The sequence below is a fragment of the Haemorhous mexicanus genome, chromosome 11, assembly GCF_027477595.1.
Source record: "Haemorhous mexicanus isolate bHaeMex1 chromosome 11, bHaeMex1.pri, whole genome shotgun sequence".
Lineage (NCBI taxonomy): Eukaryota > Metazoa > Chordata > Aves > Passeriformes > Fringillidae > Haemorhous > Haemorhous mexicanus.
Genome location: NC_082351.1, coordinates 776,044 through 794,109, shown reverse-complemented (window position 1 = coordinate 794,109; position 18,066 = coordinate 776,044). Strand labels below are relative to the sequence as shown.

The window sequence follows — 18,066 nt, the reverse complement described above, 5'->3', positions numbered from 1 at the left end:
CTTCAGTCCCAATAAGACATTAATATTTTAGGGCACCTGGCCACACAGGCTACATTAGAACAACCAGCTACAAACAGCTACACTCTTCCTTTCCATGTGAGCCTGGAAAACAGAATATTTCAATGGGAAAGTTTTCCTCCAAACTTCCAGGACAGACAATGCTCAAGTCCACTAGCCCAGCAGCCTTGACAAAAAGTCTACAACCCAGCACTCAGAGGCCCTCTCTACTTCCTAAAACCCCCACAGATTTCAGAAATAAGAGATCACAAGGTATGTACTTAAACCTCAGTCAAGCCATGAAGAGTCCTAGCTACGGTTTCACTCCAATTCACTACTATGCTTACCTCCACTGTGAACCCTAAAGGCCAGAAAAGTGATACAACTCACAAGCGTGAAAATTAGACCTGAAATACAGGATTTTTCCCACCCCAGAACCTCACAGAAGTTAAAGGTAACCACAATTCATTCACATTGTTTAAGGAGTTATATTAGCAGTTTACAAGTACAGAGAATTGAATGATACACAATACATGCAGAGGTGAGAGGACGGCTTCAAAACTGCCAAACATCAGAGTGATTAACAGGATCACTGCAAAAGTCTACATGCAGGAATAAAACTATAAAATTCATGAAATGCCTGACAATGACAGATGATTAACTCTTCTCTGCATTTCTTTCCTAAGCGGTAATACTGCAAGTATCACAGTAGACAGCATTCTGTCAGCCCTCTTGAAGTCCAGACACACAATTAATATATCTCACGTGCTCCACTTGGTAAAATGTAGATTCAGGTACTCAATCCTTCAGTGTGTATTCACTGACTAAATAGAGCAGGAGGGGATGAACCACAAAAATTAGTTCAAACTTCAGAATTTAAACGACAGGGCATATTTTAAAGCACAGTATGCAAAACACATACATATGTAAGTAACAATAGATACAGTAGATACTGAAGACTGGAAGGGAGCTCTTTAAGGTTATATACTCCAACCTTCCTGCTTAAAGTCAGGGTCACCACTAAAACAGGCTCAGGATATTGTCCAGTTGGGATTTCAGTGACTCCCAAGATGAAGGCTGTATAGCCTATGGGCAAAGAATAGAAAATAAGTTACATATGGCACATTGTGTTTGTAGTTAGTTATGTATGTGCTAAGGCTCAGTCTTTAGTTTTTATGGACTGCTCTGTAGCAACATAAATCATACTGGAGGCTAGAGCTGAACAACTCCTCAGCTTGATTTCTTCCAAGTGACTCAAATTTGGTCTTAAAATATTTCTATGATTACTGAATGATCTTAGAACAAGACTTTGTTGTATCCACTGTAGGGAGGGGGAAATGTTTTAAAACAATCCTACTTCCCAAATACTGCTCTAATTTAGCCATTAAGTGCAAGTGGTCTGGTTTCCCAGGCAATAGTTTGGTTATCTTGGCTTCAGCCCACCTTTAAATAGCTTCCTGAATTGGACTCAATTAGTGTAAAACATACATGCAAAAAAAGAAGGTATCAATAACCCCTAAAGAAGAAACTTGCAAAAATGCCTTCTATTTTGCATTTTGTCTCTGAGTCAAAGGTGTCTGAAAGGCAACCTGACAGAGCTTCAGGTGGAAGCAGATGTTATACTCAACCCTGTAAACTGCACCAAGAGCCAGAAATGTCTAGTGCATCCATATGAACCTTCCTACCAGCAGATGCTTCTCATCAGCACATCCTGAACCTTTTTCATCTATGCCAACCACTGTAACATGAATCTCACTCAAAAACTACAATCTCCCATCACTTTCTAAATCAGCTACATGCTGCAGTGTGGCACCTTTCCAGGGAACATCCAATCTCTGCTGCTTACTGTCACAGCACCTAGCATGCTTGCCCCAATAAACCACCTTGAGCAAGACAACACCAAGCACTTAACAGGCAAATCCGGTGTAAGACCAACATCAGCTCTCCACCACTGACAGACCTGACTTATCTGTCTGCAAAATCAAACTTTCATGTGAGGCTGGCTAGCCATTTCTTGGTTGAAACCATATACTTTCTGCAAGCATCCCCAAAAGGGAGCCAAGTGAATTGCTTTGCACAGCTGTTGACCACAGTGAACCAAGATACAAGTTAGAAGCTTTTATTCACATGGATATAAGTCTCACAAAGGTACTGTATTAAACTGATCCAGAGAAAAATTCAAATCCAGACTGCTGCTGCATGATTTCTACTGAATCAGAGACCTGCATTTATTAGAGAAGTATGTTTTGGCAAGATGACCTTTCTTCATTTGATAGTATGTACCAAAGGTGAGGGCACATGCTACATGACATGCTTGTTACTGCTTGTGACCTGCTGGGGACAGTCACACTCATCCAACAATAGCCAATTCCTATTTCAGAGGCCAAATGCTCTCTACAAATGACATTGTAGAAAACCACTAAATAATTTTATATTGACTGCATGAAAATGTATTTTTTAATTTCCTACCTAGTATCACATTGTTGAGAAATTTCACCCACAGCTTCCAAGAGCTAGAGGGCTGAGTAGACTGCAGATATGTCATGCTACTCAGCCACTTTGGGCATCACAACCAAATTTCTCCCTCAAAACACACACAGCCTTGTGCAGCAAGATGCAAGAAAACCCCTTCTGGCTTAGAATTACCCATTCATACAACAGAACAAGCTCCAAACAAACACCATTCTTCATCATCAGAAAATACAGTGAATTCTGACCTTGGAAAATCAGATGTAGCAAATTCTCTGTGCACAGGAAGTAATGAATGGAAGTAATGAATCTTGTTTGGTTTGGGCAGGTTGGATCCCAGTTATAGTATTAGGTCAGTATACTTCTCTGCTTTGGAGCCAGAGCTGAACTACAGGCCCAGTTCTGTACAGCACTGAGAGCGAACATGCAGGACTTCCTAATGAACTTACCAAATACCGCCTCACTGCCTACAGCACAGCACTCTGCACCATGCTGGGAGCTTGCCAAGCCCCACACTGCACATCAGCAATGACTGAGGGGTGAAAAAAAATCAATTAAGGAGACCAAGGACTGCAGCATGCTGCAGAGTCTGGGCCATCCAGCACGTCTCAGCACCCCACCAGACATACCATACCACTTGTTTCAGCAAGAGCTGTATAGGGCCTCAAACAGCATAGCTGCTTTCCAAACATGGACACAGGACTGCAGAGAATCCATATCCATTCCCACACTGAGCTTCAACTCCGCTGGGGCCAAACACTCCAAATTAGCCCCATATCCCTGCTTGCTCAGAGCCCCAGTGGCAAACCCATCTGTGGGCAAGACAGACCACACCTTTTAGAAGACTCCTCAGCAAAGTCCCCACTCCAAAGTGAGGTGAGCCTGACATCCGCTGCCTGGTATACATTTCAGCCAGAAAACAGCTGAGGAGAGAGGAGGGGGAGGAAAGTAGGAGGTAGAAGGAAGGAAGATGAGCTGGAGAATGGGGAAACTAAGAAAAAAAGCCAAAGTTTACAGCTATTATACCTAAAACTTTGGCTCTTCCCTGAAACGGAGGGTCCTCCATTCATTTGGATGGCAAAGTTGATCTATGTCATTTCCCTCTGCTGAGGTTTTGTAGACATATTTCAAACCCACACTATATTCCTCTGTTGCTGGGTTACCAAATCTGAATAAACAATTCTCTGCAGTCTGCCAAAAGCAGAGAAAGAAAGCAAATGAATGCCTGGAGTATGCATCACCCTCTGGAAGCCATCTTACAACCCAAAGCTGCTACAGATTAGTCACAAGCTCACATACCATAGAATGAAAGAGGAAATGGTGAACCTATTAAGTCTGGGGGCAATGCATAGACTTGAGAACTGCTGCTCCCACCCTCCTGCCTCCTCCTAGTAAAATCAGGCAATTTTCCAAATCATTAGAATTCTCTTGCAGACTAGAAAAAAGTCTGGTCAAAGGGATATTTTGAGTATTAAGTCAAAGGGATATATTGGGTATTAATACCCCTGAAACTAGCAAACATGTTTCCATAGACTTTGAAAGAATGAATTAAGATTTGAAATGAGGAAACCGCAACAGCCCATGTGACGAAACATCAGTGACTCTAGGTTTAAGACTTTCAGTTTCCAGGCAGGACATCTGCCACATCAGGGGTTGCATAAACTTCCGCTTCAGGGGTGTGAGAACACATGGATATCCCCCACTGTGAAGCCTTCTGAGTTCAGTCCTCAGCAATACTGTTTGGAAGGAATCTTCCCCTGCAGCGCCTGTGCAAAGAAGCCACAAGTGTGCAGCATTTGGTCTAGTGTATCTCATGCAAAGATGGTCTGCCCCTGTTCTCTGAACACCCAGGCAGCCTCCCATCCTACCTTCAGGCCCCAGCTCCCAGGTACCCTCATCGGACTGCACATTGAAGGATGTCTAATACAAGGCTCAAATGAACAATTTATTTGTTTAAACACAAGAAATGCTACAAGAGGACAGACCTCAACCAAAGCCACCGGCCTAAACAACACTGCCACTGCAGCATCCCCAGGACTGCTAATTCCCAGCAGTCAGGCCAGACAGATCCCACTTGCTGTGCAGCTGCTGTCTGTGATGTTAAGGCAGCAGCTTCACTGCCAGGCTCAGTAGAAAGACTAGCTGAAGCTGCTCTTCTCATTCCTTGTTTGCTGCTGCTTTAACACACTCTAGGTGAGGTGGTACCTGCACAGCCACGTACAACATGCCTGTGACCCAAACTGGGGTACCGACATAATTTAAGAATAAAACCAAAAGAAAGAAAAATAACAACACAGCATAGTTTTTCTATATACGCTCCACAGGACAGCAAACAGTGCTGCCACACCTCCAGGGAAAAAATAGGTAGCAAATTGCACTACTGCTGCCAAACATCGAAACTTGGGTTAAACTTAATGAAACACTTAGAAACAAATTATCTAATGTTGCTAGTGGTCAGGGACAGGTCTCATTTAGGGCCAAGGCACAGACAAGCTACCTCAAATCAAAAGTAAAACACGACTTTTCCCCAAGACCCAGCTCTCAGCTGAGACTACAGCAGTTTAGGGAAAACCACCTCTGCAGAAACATGGGAGTTTTAAAAATAATTTCACCTTAAGTTCCTTACTATTCAACCAAATACTTACGGTTGTTCTAATACATAAGGTATACTTAATTTTATCAGAAAAAGACCAAGAAGAACATCCAGCAATTTCATAAAATATTCTGAAATAATATTTTCAAGAATATTATTTATTATTTTTAAGAAAGGCAGTTCAAGGAACACTGGCAAAAAAAATTAACTTAGTAACATGAAACATTACAGGTTACTATTTCTAGTACACCAGGAAGAATTGGAACACATAATTTTTCACAATTTGGTTTTTTCCTAAATAAGGATATGAGAGAAAAGTAGCTTTTCCAAAACATGGTACTAAGTGCCTATATCACTGCAAACATCAGATTAATATCAGGGGTGCCTCTATTCTTCATATAAAGCAACTATGATTTATCAAAATATAAGAGGCTAATTTACACAGGAATATTTTGTTTACCCCACCCACAGCTTTCAGTCTGATTTGACAGTAGAGACAGCAATTGTGTTCTAACATTTCAAGTGTGTCAGGTGTTGAAGTCCAAGCAACAATCACCACTAAGTCCCCAAGACAGATTCACCAAAGCATAACCATTTTCACTTAGCATGTGAAAAATTGCTATCAGTTTCCTAAATTCAATTTGCAGTGGTACATCTGTATAAGCAGAATTAAATTTCACCTAAGCTGGTCTATTTAAATAAACATTTATTTTATGCATTAAATCCTTTGATTTTAACAGTGCTGCAAAGTTAGAGATAATCTCAAACATATTAACATCCTTTTCTTTCAGCAGGAATCAATACATCATCTGAATATTTGATAGGAAGAGGCTGCAAATGTGTACCTGAGGCCTTAAAGGTACTGAAACTGAACATCATTATTTACCATTATTAAATACAAAGACTTGGTCAGTCCAGCATTGATTCATGTGCACAGAGGGTCTAATCCCAGTCTGTCATGGGTTTGTTAGGTACCTTTAGCCTAGCTGTTTCTTCTCTCTTTGCCTTTATGTTCTTACACACAAAATGAGCACAGCAGTACAAACTGGCAAAATGCTCTGATAAATCCAGTGGGGAAAATCACTGCTACTTCAGCAAGCAGTTTACAATGTCCATCTACAAGGTACACAGCATTACATGAGGTAGACAGGAAAGGCAATGATTTCTCCTTCACTTCTGAAGAAGCACAGTTAAATGTTACATTAATAAAATATAACATAATGAAATGTTAAACCAGCCTGGATGAAATATAATGTACCAAATTAATTAGTACATATAGAAGTCAATTAAGCAAAACGTCTGTCAGCGATACAGCCTGGACACATCACCTCAGCTGCATCATACACTCCACTTGGGCTTCATGGGAAATGAAGCAGCAAGGTTTTATCTGAGCGTTTCTTTCAAAGTCAGCTTGCAAGATTACCCAGCAATCACCTACAGAGAAGTCATAAAATGGCAATTAAGTCAATACATGATTCTTAAAGGCAAAAAATGGAAACAAGGGCCACTGTTACCATACAAAGAAATCAAGAGCTCTGTGGAGATCATTGCCAGTACTCTTGTAAGCTTATTCCCCCCTTAAAAACCACAAACCATCTACATTACACTAACTGTGACATACTGACACATGCTTTTAGACTTTAAGGATAGACATAGTCCACTTATGAATTTTTACATAGTTACAGAAACCATAATCATAACACCCGTGTTTTCCAAGGGTTTAAACACAATTCTACAATCACCAATAAAACATAACCCCTTAATCAGAAAGGAGCTTCGGACAGCAGCCAGTTTCATAACTGAGCTAGTAGCTGGTTAGGAATCTGACATCTCAAAGCAACCCTGAAGTACTGAGCAAAGCAGATAACCTCTTTTTCAAGCAAACCTTCCATGCCACATTCCCCCACAAATCATCAGGAAAGCAATAACTGAATCCTCAGAAAATCACTTTGCGAGCTGGAGTGCACAAAGGCGTGATCATATGCATCATCCATGTAAGAAAAGTGTCCCAGCTCAGGCATGTAGTCAGCCCTGTCATTTATACCATTGGCAATATCACAAAGGCTTGCAGGGTGACTTACCAGCTGAAACAAAGCCTACAGAAAAAACTTAGATACTTCATCTCCTAGAGGGAGTAAAAAATGAATAAAATTATATGTTCACAACACAATGTAGTATTTTACCACAAGAAAGCCAGTATCTTATTTCTCTGAACTAGGGAAAACAGTTATCATAATCTTTACTACGGTTTGAAATTAATTCCTTTTCACAAAAGCAAAGGTGGTACTGCAAATAACAGTAAGTCAGTCTTCCTGGGAAGACAGTTTGTATTTCAGTTTCGTTCTGTCAAATAAAATGACAGAAGAAATGCAGCAGAAAGTACCTTAAAAGATATATGAGATCAAGTCAGCACACATACCAGTAAAAGAACAAACTCAGAGAAAACCTGACCCCAGTTAAAAAGGGGTTGGTGTGAAGGCTCAGCAGTGCAAGGACAGAGCAGCTCCCCATTTTCACCAGGACAACTTGGATTGCCAATACTGAAAGTAAGTATTACTATTAAACTGACACCTTTACCAAACAGGATACCACTCTGACAATGCCATTCACACTCACCAAAGGGATACAACAGTGGAGGTTAAGGCCCTGAATTTCTGACATACTGGGGACTGGGTGGCAGGGAGGAGAATCAGGCCAGAAAGATCTGATGACTACAGCAGAAAAGCCTGTACTTTCAACAAACTGCATCATAAAGTTCCTATGCTCTGAACCCATTTACCTATGGTATGAATAGGGCCATGATACAGGAGTTATTCATAATATTAAACTAATTAAAGCATATCCAAATCTACAATACCCAGCAGGACAGAAAACCACCACGTGCTTGCCCCACACCCTGCCTAACATGGCCTATGCTCTTAGCTCTCTCAACATAGATGAACAAAGCAAGCTCTATAGAGACTAAAAGGGCTGTATCTTAAAAGGCTGCATGAAGTCACAGATAAGAAGCAAGAGATGGAAAGCAATACTGTTCTAGTTTCACATCAATCTCCCACATTCCCCAAGAACAACTTAAGTAACCCAAGGTGGAGTCCCTTTAGGCTGGAGCGTGACATGTAGTAAGTCTCATATGCAGCGCTCCTCTGAGTGTGGGAAAAACAAGAAGTTGCATAAAACAGCAAAGGTGATAAATTCCCTCTCCAAGCATATGCTTCATACATCTGCTAAAGGTTTACAAGATCTACAGCAAACCAGATTCCTGCACAGCATCACAAGAAAGTTGGAGGCACAATGCTCTTTCCCTGAGTAGGCTATCAGAGTCCTCAAGCTGTTCCCAGAATTGTCTGCTTCTCAGGTTTTGACTTAATTAGAGCAGGACATGAACACACAAAGCAAATCCTTCAAAATGTTAAAAGCAAAAAAGAGTGAATCATTGCTGATTCTGCCATTTTTTTCTTCTTCTTCTTTTTAAACTCTTTTACAAGCTTCTCAATTGTTACAGCCCTAAACGAATTAAAAGACAGTATCATCAAGCTTTTCTCCATCTGCAAGTCAAAACATGCAATGCCTAAACACACATAGCACAGCCCAGTGACTAAAGCACTACCTGTGATGGAAGCATCCTGGCTCCCACTGGCGTGTCAGGCACTGCCTTGCTGAATGAGGTTGGGCCAGTCCCATAACCTCTCCACACTATGTCTCGCATTCCACCTACCACCTGGGTTTACTGACTTTTCTCTCCCTTGAGTTCAACTCTACATCTGCCTCTGCCCTTGACTTCCAAGTTTCTACTCCTGTATGCTGCTGTAACTGTGCTGGTCTCAGGTGGCTTTAGGAACAGCAGCATATCCGTTCAGCTTGCATATTTAGTTAACAAGTTTATAGTCATGTAATTCAAAGCAATTAGCCTCTTTCCTTATACTTGTTTAATGCAATAAAAGCAAAATAAAGCTTTTTCTACAAGACCAAAAGATACATAGTAAGCAGGAAGGGAGGGCATTCACCAATTCAGCTGATTTTGTACCAGTCTGTTACAAGCATTTATTTTTCCTTTGAAATACTGTATTCTGATTTTACTTTAAATCCATCTCCAACTGAATAAACTAAAGCTAAGCCCCACTGGATACAATTTGTACAGGTCAAATCCACCTATATTCACCTCTTAGGCTGTATCACAGGGCAAGGCCTAAATCAGCTGAAAAGTAGCACAAGGTTTGCCGGCATGCCAAATCACTGAATCAAACAAAGCCATACGCAGACAAGTTCCCATGGGCCGTGCTGTACAGTGGGCTGACAGGATCAGCTCATAAGGAGCGCAAACCACCACTATACATTCTCTGACTGTTCCCCGGACAGCACTTTTCCCACATTCCACACCTAGAAGAGATCTTGCATGAGAAAAACTTAATGTGCAAATTGCCTAATACAGTGTTTCTACTGACAAACTTTACTCTCCAGTAAAGATTAGGTATGGAATTTCCCTTAAAATAGAAAGTAATAAAAAATATGTCAACGGCAGGACCTGCACCAAAACAAAGCTATACGAACTGAAGACTGCTGTATTATTTTGGTGGTGGTCTCCGCTGAGTAAGTGACTAACGTCAACGTAAGATTTCTCCTTCCACACAAAAGCAGGCATATGACAGAATCGCCACCGCGCCTTGGCCTTGGCCCCGGCCCTCGCCCCCCGCCGCCTGCTTGGGTTTTGCCCAGGGGCGCGGTGGGGGCAACCCCAACCCGGCTTCTCGCCCTACAGCAGCCCTGGGGCGGCACACCTACCGGATCCCGAGGCGGAACGGGACGGAAAGAGAAAGGAAAGCATCTATCCGCTTCCCTCCCCTTTTACAGGAGCGGGGGTTGGAGCAGAAAGACCTTTTTGTCCCATCCCTTCCCTCTTCTGGGCCGGCCTGCAGCCAGGCACCTCGAAGCTGTCATTTTGGGTAAGGGGCGACCGCCCTGCTGGAGCCAGGTCGAAGCTTGAGAACCCGCCGGTCTCCCCACAGCAGCCCCGGGGACCCTCAACCTGCCGCTCCCCGACTCCAAAGCGGCCCCGTTCCCATCGCTCTGCGCCTGCCTTCGCCCTTCCACCCGCCACGGCCGCGCTCAGGACCAGGCCGCCCACCTGCCGCCGCTCCGCCTCACCTCCTTCAGCTGCTCCATCTCGGTGCGGATGGTCTCGTACTCTAGCTCCAGCTCCTCATACTGCTGTTTCAACTGCTGTTTCTCTTCCAGCACTGCCAGCCCGTACTCCGCCGCCTGGATCTTCTCCCGGGTGGTCTCGCCCAGCTCCTGGAAAAGACGCTTGATCTCGCTCCGCAGCCACTCGGGCTCCGACTCCATCACCAGCCGGGCGTACTCCTCTTCCTCCATGGCCAGCGACATGTCGGCGGAGGGACCGCCGGCCGCCAAGGCGGATGGACGAAGGGGTGAATGCGCAGCCCGTTTACCACTCCTAACAGCGGCACGGCTCGCAGGCGGCCACGGCAGGGCCCGCTCGGGCCGCCATCGACGGGCCAGGGGCGCGCCGCACCCGTCGCGGACCCTCCCTGGATCCCGCCCGCTGCCGCTGCACTCTCCGCAAGCGCCGAACGCAGTGAAATCATTCAAAAGGCACGGCCGGGCCGGCGCCCCGCGGGACGCTGGGAGTGGGAGTCCTCAGTACTCGCCGCGCCGCGCACTGCGCGGCTCGTCGGACTACAGCTCCCGTTAAGCACCGCGCACTGCGCGGGTGGTGGGGGGGCGAGGAGAGTGACCTCTGCCGGGGGGCGCGGGGTAGCGCGACGGCGAGAGCGTAGGGCCGGAGGTACCAGTGGACGGCCTGGCCGGACAGCGAATGCACCCCGGGCTCCCCCAGTGACCCCGGATACAAATTCGGGCACAGGCCCCGGGACCATGGGCACATACTCCGTGCACACAGCCCGTGTATACGCCCTGGCAGCCCGGACCACGCTCAGGAGGGCTTTCGTGGCGGGTTTGAGAAAGCGTCGGGATCGGCTGGGTATGAAAGATGAGGCCCGTGCACCACAGTGTGTGGTGGTGGTGGTGGGGGGAAGACGTTCCGGTGCGGCGGGTGGTGCCACAGCAGCACGGAGAGGACAGAGGGTCACAGAAGACTAGCACCAGTCCCATACCGGCCAGCCCCACACGAGAGCTTCTAGCATCTCACTGTTTCCGGTGTTCTGCATCTAGAGGTGGAATATCTGCTACAAGGCGTTCTCTGCTCACCGACCGGGACCAAACCATGTCCCCCGAGTCATCCTGAGGATAACCACGGCCACGGGACAAGGTGCTCCCCTATGGCTGAGCTACCTGATGAAAGGAGGGATAGGTTGCATCAAGAGCCAGTGCCGGGACCAACCGTGGGACAGTGACACTTGGGCAGCTATAATGTGCTGCCTGAAAAGGATTTACCAGCTTGTGACGAAAATGGCATCAGTCTTTGCCCCAGGTTACACCCACTGGGCACGTTTGCTGGCAAAAGCACAGGGATTGGGACACTCATTGGGGCACCACGGGTAGAACTAATTTCTAAAGCATACTGATGACTGAACAGAGACAAACCTCTACTAGTTAGACCATTTCAACTCCTAAGCAGCCCCATAAAGGTGGGGTGTGTGTGTCCCTGTGGGGTGGGGAGATGCTTCACTCTCATGGTCAGGAGCCCTACAGCTTCATCATCCCTTCATACAACAAGTGCGGCTTGGATTTTCTTCCAGTGTCAAAAACAATCGGTAATGAACTGGTCAGCAAATAGCAAGCATAATAAATAAAAACAATAACATGTTTGAGCACTCCACAAGGTCTCAAACATAAAGCAACGTTTTTACTCACAGCTGCAGGGTTTTTTCAAGCTACTTTGAACTTCTGCCTGTGCACTTATTCCTTTAATAAGCTGTGTCATGGCTGAATGCTACCTGTTAGTCATGAAGCTGCCTTGGTCAATTTTTCTGACCCAGAGTCAGGGTCCTGACACTGTCTAGAGCTCCCTGTGCATCAAGTGCAGGTATGCATTTGTCTGTGAGCACTGATGTGACACTCAGTCACCCAAACCTTAGAAGCAGCAAATAAATGTCCTCAGCTTAGAGTGTGCATTTAGTGTTTTACTTTCTCAGTAGAAGGCATTTTCACTCTTGTGTGCCTCTGTACTATCATGACTGTCACAGTATGTTTTTAGGGGTTTAAACATTCTGATTCTTTGATAAAGAAAAGTGAGGAAAATAACACCATTACCTCTCCTCCACACACTGTTTTTCAGATTAGGATTTCTTTATGGCCTTTTATGATTTCCTTCTGTTTGACCAAGCAGGTAGCATTGCTAGTCCCACCCATTCACAACGGATTCATCATTAAGATATTTTTTATAATAAATACTGGCTTGTTTTCTTTTACCTCATATTTTCTGAGCCTTCATTCCAGGTTTTCTCTGCAGCTCTGTGCTCAAGCATATTAGCTACCCATCAGCGCTTCTCCCTCTACTAAACTGAAACCTACATGTAATGACTTGCTCTCAGGACAGAGAGCTTCAGTTCACATCCTGAATATTTCTGGGATTACAAGTGAATTGTGAGATCTGACTAGTTTGAGGGGTTAATAGAGATGAGCTGATCAACTCATCGTAGCACAAATTCACTGGGTAATTTGTTTTCTAGTCATATCTAGAACTATTGCTTTTCGCTAGGTTTCAAACTTCATTATTTTATAAACTGCCCAAGATGAAAAAGCAGAAATTATAAATACTGCAATAGCTAATTTGAAAGCATTCCTGCCCATTTTCAGAAAACTGGAATAACTTGTCACAGTTAAGGTTCCCATCATCCTTCAAGATAATGATGCAGGATAGTAAAAGCTTGTATAATGAGTGGAGGAGTATGGCCTGGCTAGTGCCCATCACCTGCTCCTGAGCACAGCCAGAGACCATTGCCGATTTCCCCAGGTCACTGTCCCCAAACTCCATCAATGCAAAGCTTAGCTACAACCCCACTGATTCAAGGTGTCATGGCCAAGTGTACTTTGTGATACAGACTTACACAACATCTGGAGATTGTTGCTCTTCTTTTTCCTGTTGAGATTTTAAAGCTATCTACTGAGAACAAAGTGGTAGAATTATAAAAGAACCATCTTGAATCCTAAAATAAATTTGGGTAGTGTTTTTTGTGGAAATTGCCCTGCAGAAAAAAAAATTTCCCTAGTGGAAAAGTCATAGCAAAGGCAAAGCCCTGCAATGCTAATTTTATTTAACCTCAGTCCAAAACCCAGAGCAGGTAGGCACTATAATCCAGTGCTGGAAAACATTCAGGTATCTGAATGTGTAAACCAATTTAACCTGTGCTTAAAACTGGGGTCACTGCAGACAGGAAACTCCTTCTGGATGTCTTTCTTTTTATACATTACTTTGGATAAGTTCCAAGTGTACCACAATTAGCGTGATACAGCACATCATAGTTTCAATCTCTTTTTTTATCCAATGCATTTGTGTACAGCTTAGCTATAGCAAACACCAGAAAAATAAAGTCTTTAAGTTGGCCCTGAAACAGCCGTAAGAAACCCTAGCAAGCTGTTCCAAATTTCTCATCTTATTTTCTACCGGAAAAAACCCAACTTTAGGCATAAGACTTTGGGACTGCTTAGATGTTTGGTAAAGGTATGGTAATGACCCTAGGTGAAAATGAACTTAAAATCCTCTAGACTGTTCAGTATATGTAGCCTATGTCAGATAAAAACACCCCATGATTTTTCAAAGTATTAAAACTCATTCTGGAGGGAAAAAAAGGAACTGCATAATCACCTTGGAAATACTCAAAGGGGGTTTTAGGAGAAGAAAAGTTTTTTCCATCTCTTTTACACAACAAGTAAATTCCAGAGAAATTGTCTCTCAGCACCAAGATACTTAATGAAGATTGGTGTAATGACTTGAATGCTCTTTCCCCGTTTATCACAGCTGTGAGGATTAACATTTAACATACTATTGTTCAGTGCAGTATGTATTTCTCTTTGGTTGAGGTCTTTATACACAGATGGTCAAAGAAATTTTTAAAAACCCCAAAACACAAAAACCCGCCAAAATAAAAATCTACCCTGCAAAAAGACAAGTAGCATGAAGGAAACCAGATCCCAGTACCGAAAGGGAACTGATATCTCCATCCTCAGGCTATTATCACAGAGACTCTGATTGTTGACTTAAGGTGACCTCTGTCATCTATAACAAAATTTCCAAGCAAAGAGCTGAATCAGCTGATGAATTAGCACAAATGCTCAGATTGCTCTGGAGGGCAGGAGAGGGAGAAATGAGAGAGGAAAAAGAGAGAGAGATATCTTCAGATTATAGTTTTACTCTGGTATTCAAGTCCATTTGTGTTGCCCTCAAAATTACAGTTGCTGTAATTTTGCAGCAGAAGGCAGAGCTGCTACTGCCTTCAATTTTGCTCACTGCCAGCTGAAATGCTGCTCTTCCCTTCACAGACAGCTGTTGCTCTTGCCAACAGCATGAGAAAGGAAAAGCAACTTCCAGGTGGCAAACTGTCACCTCCAGTGGCAAGAGCCCTTGGTTCCAGGCTTCCATGGCAGAACTGCTGTCCTCCATCCATCCCTCTGCCATTCCACATGATGCTGCCTTTAGGCCTGGGGAAAAATACCTTGAAAACATAAGACACAACCCACTTCCACAAGCACAGATTCATGGGAACTGCAGTCCCAGTACAGACCATTGGGTAACAAAAGTAAAGCTAAAATAAGCTGTAGTCAAGAAAACCTTCCAAGAGAGCTGTATGAACCACAGACATGGGTCTGAGCTGGTGGAAGGTGATATGGTGTATGGGGCTGAGTGATTCTAGCTGCCAGGTAAAATAAGCATGCTACTAGTTCAGACACATGGGCTGAACAGAAAAAAAAAAACCAAAACAATACAAAACAAAAACACCAGAAAAGTGCCTAAACTGAGGTAAATAGTAATGGCAAAGGATTAATAGGATCCACTGGGATTCCTGGCCCTTCTTTCTTTGTTATGTGTGATGATTGTCTGGTAAGTTGCTGTGGCCTTGAACATAGAGTTTAAGAGCTTCTTATTTTACCTTCAAGAAAGCATAAGAACAATTAGGTGCCACCGTGATATTTTCTGAAAAAATCCTTTGTCAGGATTTTTCCCCTAAGAAGCTGAGAAGCCTCAGAAAAGAAGTGTAAACAATAATTATTTGATTCCTTGGAATGTGGTTTGGAGGTTGCTTACCTACAGGTGCATCTTTGATTAGTTCCATGTGAATTGTTTTTACTTAATGACCAATCCTAGTCCAGCTGTATCAGACTCTCTGGTCAGTCATGGGTTTTTATTATTATTTTTGTCTAGCTTTCTGATGTCTCCTTTCTCTTTCTTTAATATAGTTTTAGTATATCGTTCTCTTTTAATATAATATAATATCAAAAAACAATAAATCAGCCTTCTGAGGATTTGGAGTCAATTCTCATCTCTCACCTCTTCCTGGGGACTCTCATAACACCACAACAATTAGGGGTCAAGCTGGATGTAATAATTTGCTGGATGCTTTTAGCGTGTTTACTCCAATTTCTATACTGGAGGGAGAAATAGGAAGAGTGTCTATTTAGTCACTATTAGAGACAAATTATCTCTTGTCCAATTTTGAGATGATTATTAAAATTCGAAGGATTTTTACAGAAGCAAATATCTGGAACAAGTCATTTTGCAACATGACAGAAACAGTTCCTGCATCCTCTCCCAGTCACTCAGTTCTGGTATCATGGTGCAGGCAGCTCATGTGAACAACAAGCATCAACCCTGCAGCTCTTAGAGAGATTTCAAGAGGACAAGAAATAACAAAATAGAGAAGGCAATAAAGAGATGTGTTATTAACCAAGGATGGATGTGCTTCCAAAATTCAGGCTGGAATTTACTAAGTTCAGATTATTTGTAGGAAACAAATGACAGAGAGATGGCTCCCTCTCCTTATCTAAATATGTTTGCTCCAAACAGGAAGTACCTTAGAAAGAATAATTTAGGTTTCTCTGTTTTAAATTATGGATGCAAATGCACTTTCCACTGTGCTGAACTGCTGTGGAAAGCATGGAAGGGAAGGTGGTAATTCATTTTTGCAGACCAGTAAGAAGGTAGGCATTGCTGAAGAATGTGATGGAGAAATTGCCTAAGACAGAAAAGTTTAACAAGCAGGTCTGGAGAAACTGGCATCAGGGGAAAAGCTTAAGACCCTGCTGGCAGAGATGCACGTGGTGTCTCTCCCATATGAGGAGTAGTGGAGGGGTCACCTACATCCTTCCATGTGCTCTGAAAAACCATTTCAAGTTATTTGACGAGAGCATGCACAATGAAGGAGGATTAGCTCCTCTCCATTTGCTTTAGCTTCTTCTCTCTAAAACGGTGCTCCAAATATCCCATCCCTCCACAGGACTGAAAGAAGGTGCTGTGAAACCTGTGCTGTGTGCAATAACCAGAAGGATTTGGGGTTTTTTAACAGTTATCATGGATGCAGGAAGTAAGACTTGAGTTGCCCACTAGGAGTGAGAAGAAGGTAATTTATTAACCACTTTATCATGATTGATCTTTGCTGCTTGGCTTGATTGAGCTGAAGGAAGTCCTGAAAAAACATTTATTCCAAGAAAGGTTACCAAAGCTGACAGTCGTCATCTGCATTGTAACTTCCAATGGGACATTGAGAGGGGGATCTGGAATGTAAATGCAGTCCTGGGATCAGGAGGCTTTTAATGGCTAATGCATTTTCTGCAGATGTACAAAGTGTCATCTGACATATGTATACTCCACATGGATCTTATTTCCCAGTAACTGGAGTGTAACTGATAGGCTGCTGTGCAGACCATGTTTGAATGAGGGATAAAAGGATCACAGATCAGATAAGCTTTAATTGCTTCAGTTTATAATATCCATCAATTAATTTATTTTCCAAAAGAGGCTTTACCATTGTTATGTTTGCCTAATTATCCCTTCATCAAAAAAAAACCAAACAATATTAAAGGTAGCAGCAATTTTTAATTGAGTAGCTTAGGATATACAAAATCGGATACAATTTGATTAAAATAAGGGATAATTTGGTTCCAATAATAGTGTATAAGCAAAAAAAGATAACTGCACGGGAAACATATCTGCGCGGGGTATGGAGTGCAAGGTCCTTGGACCCCCGCCCCCCACCCCGCCACCTCACGTACAAGCTTGCCAAATGAAAATTCCCCCTTTTATGTCATATGTCAATGCCAACTCCTCCCATTTTCGATTCATCACACTTCTACCTCGGCCCCATCACCACCTTTAACTGCACATGCTCTGCCACTCTTTTGGGTGGTCGCATTGGTCTTCGGGGGTCATCTCTGGATAAAGGCCTCTCCTCTTCCTCAATGTCCTTTAATTCACCTTTTGGGTTACACATGCGCACAAAGCTAGTATAATGTAAGCCAAGCTAGTATAATGTAAGCCAAAACTAACTTAATACCATGTTCCAAGCACCAAAGCAATAAATCTCATATAATTAACATATCCTTGAAACCTAACCAGTTTTTCCTTCTTCTTTGGTAATTTTTAGTAACCATTATCTCTTGCTCCTTCCTGCATGAAAAGGGGGGGGGGGGGGTGTGGAACCCCTCCTCTCTCTTTCTTTCTTGGCATTTGCACCTTTTAAACTATTTTATTATTCCCAAATATTAATTACTGTATCAATATTGATTACTGTTTCAATTTTGTCAGCACGAATCATACCTATTTGCCACACCATGGAGCTCATTATAAGCAGTTTTGATGGTGTCAGTTCCCAAAGATGATAGTACCTTCATGTCTCAGATTTCTGCCTGGTGTGAAAAACACCAATCACTTGTTTTTTTAAAATTTTAAAGATTTAATAGTAATAAAATAGTTATAAAAATAATAGTACAATTAGAGTAATAATAATTTAGACAATTTGAATTAAGACAATATGAGACAATAAAAACAAAGAGTTACGGACGTCTGGGTACCTTTTTCTGGGCAGCACAAGCCC

General features: G+C 43.1%; 1 protein-coding gene across 3 annotated transcripts in view; it reads right to left on the bottom strand.

Moving 5' to 3' along the window:
- The window catches only part of BICD2 (BICD cargo adaptor 2), a 50,585-nt gene extending 39,993 nt beyond the window's left edge, over nt 1-10,592 (bottom strand). For all 3 annotated transcript variants that reach the window (XM_059856009.1, XM_059856010.1, XM_059856008.1), the window contains exon 1: nt 10,202-10,592. In XM_059856009.1, the coding sequence (XP_059711992.1) occupies nt 10,202-10,441 (240 nt within the window). In that variant the 5' untranslated portion in view covers nt 10,442-10,592. The remainder of the gene's footprint in view (nt 1-10,201) is intronic.
- Nucleotides 10,593-18,066: the final 7,474 nt, after the last annotated feature.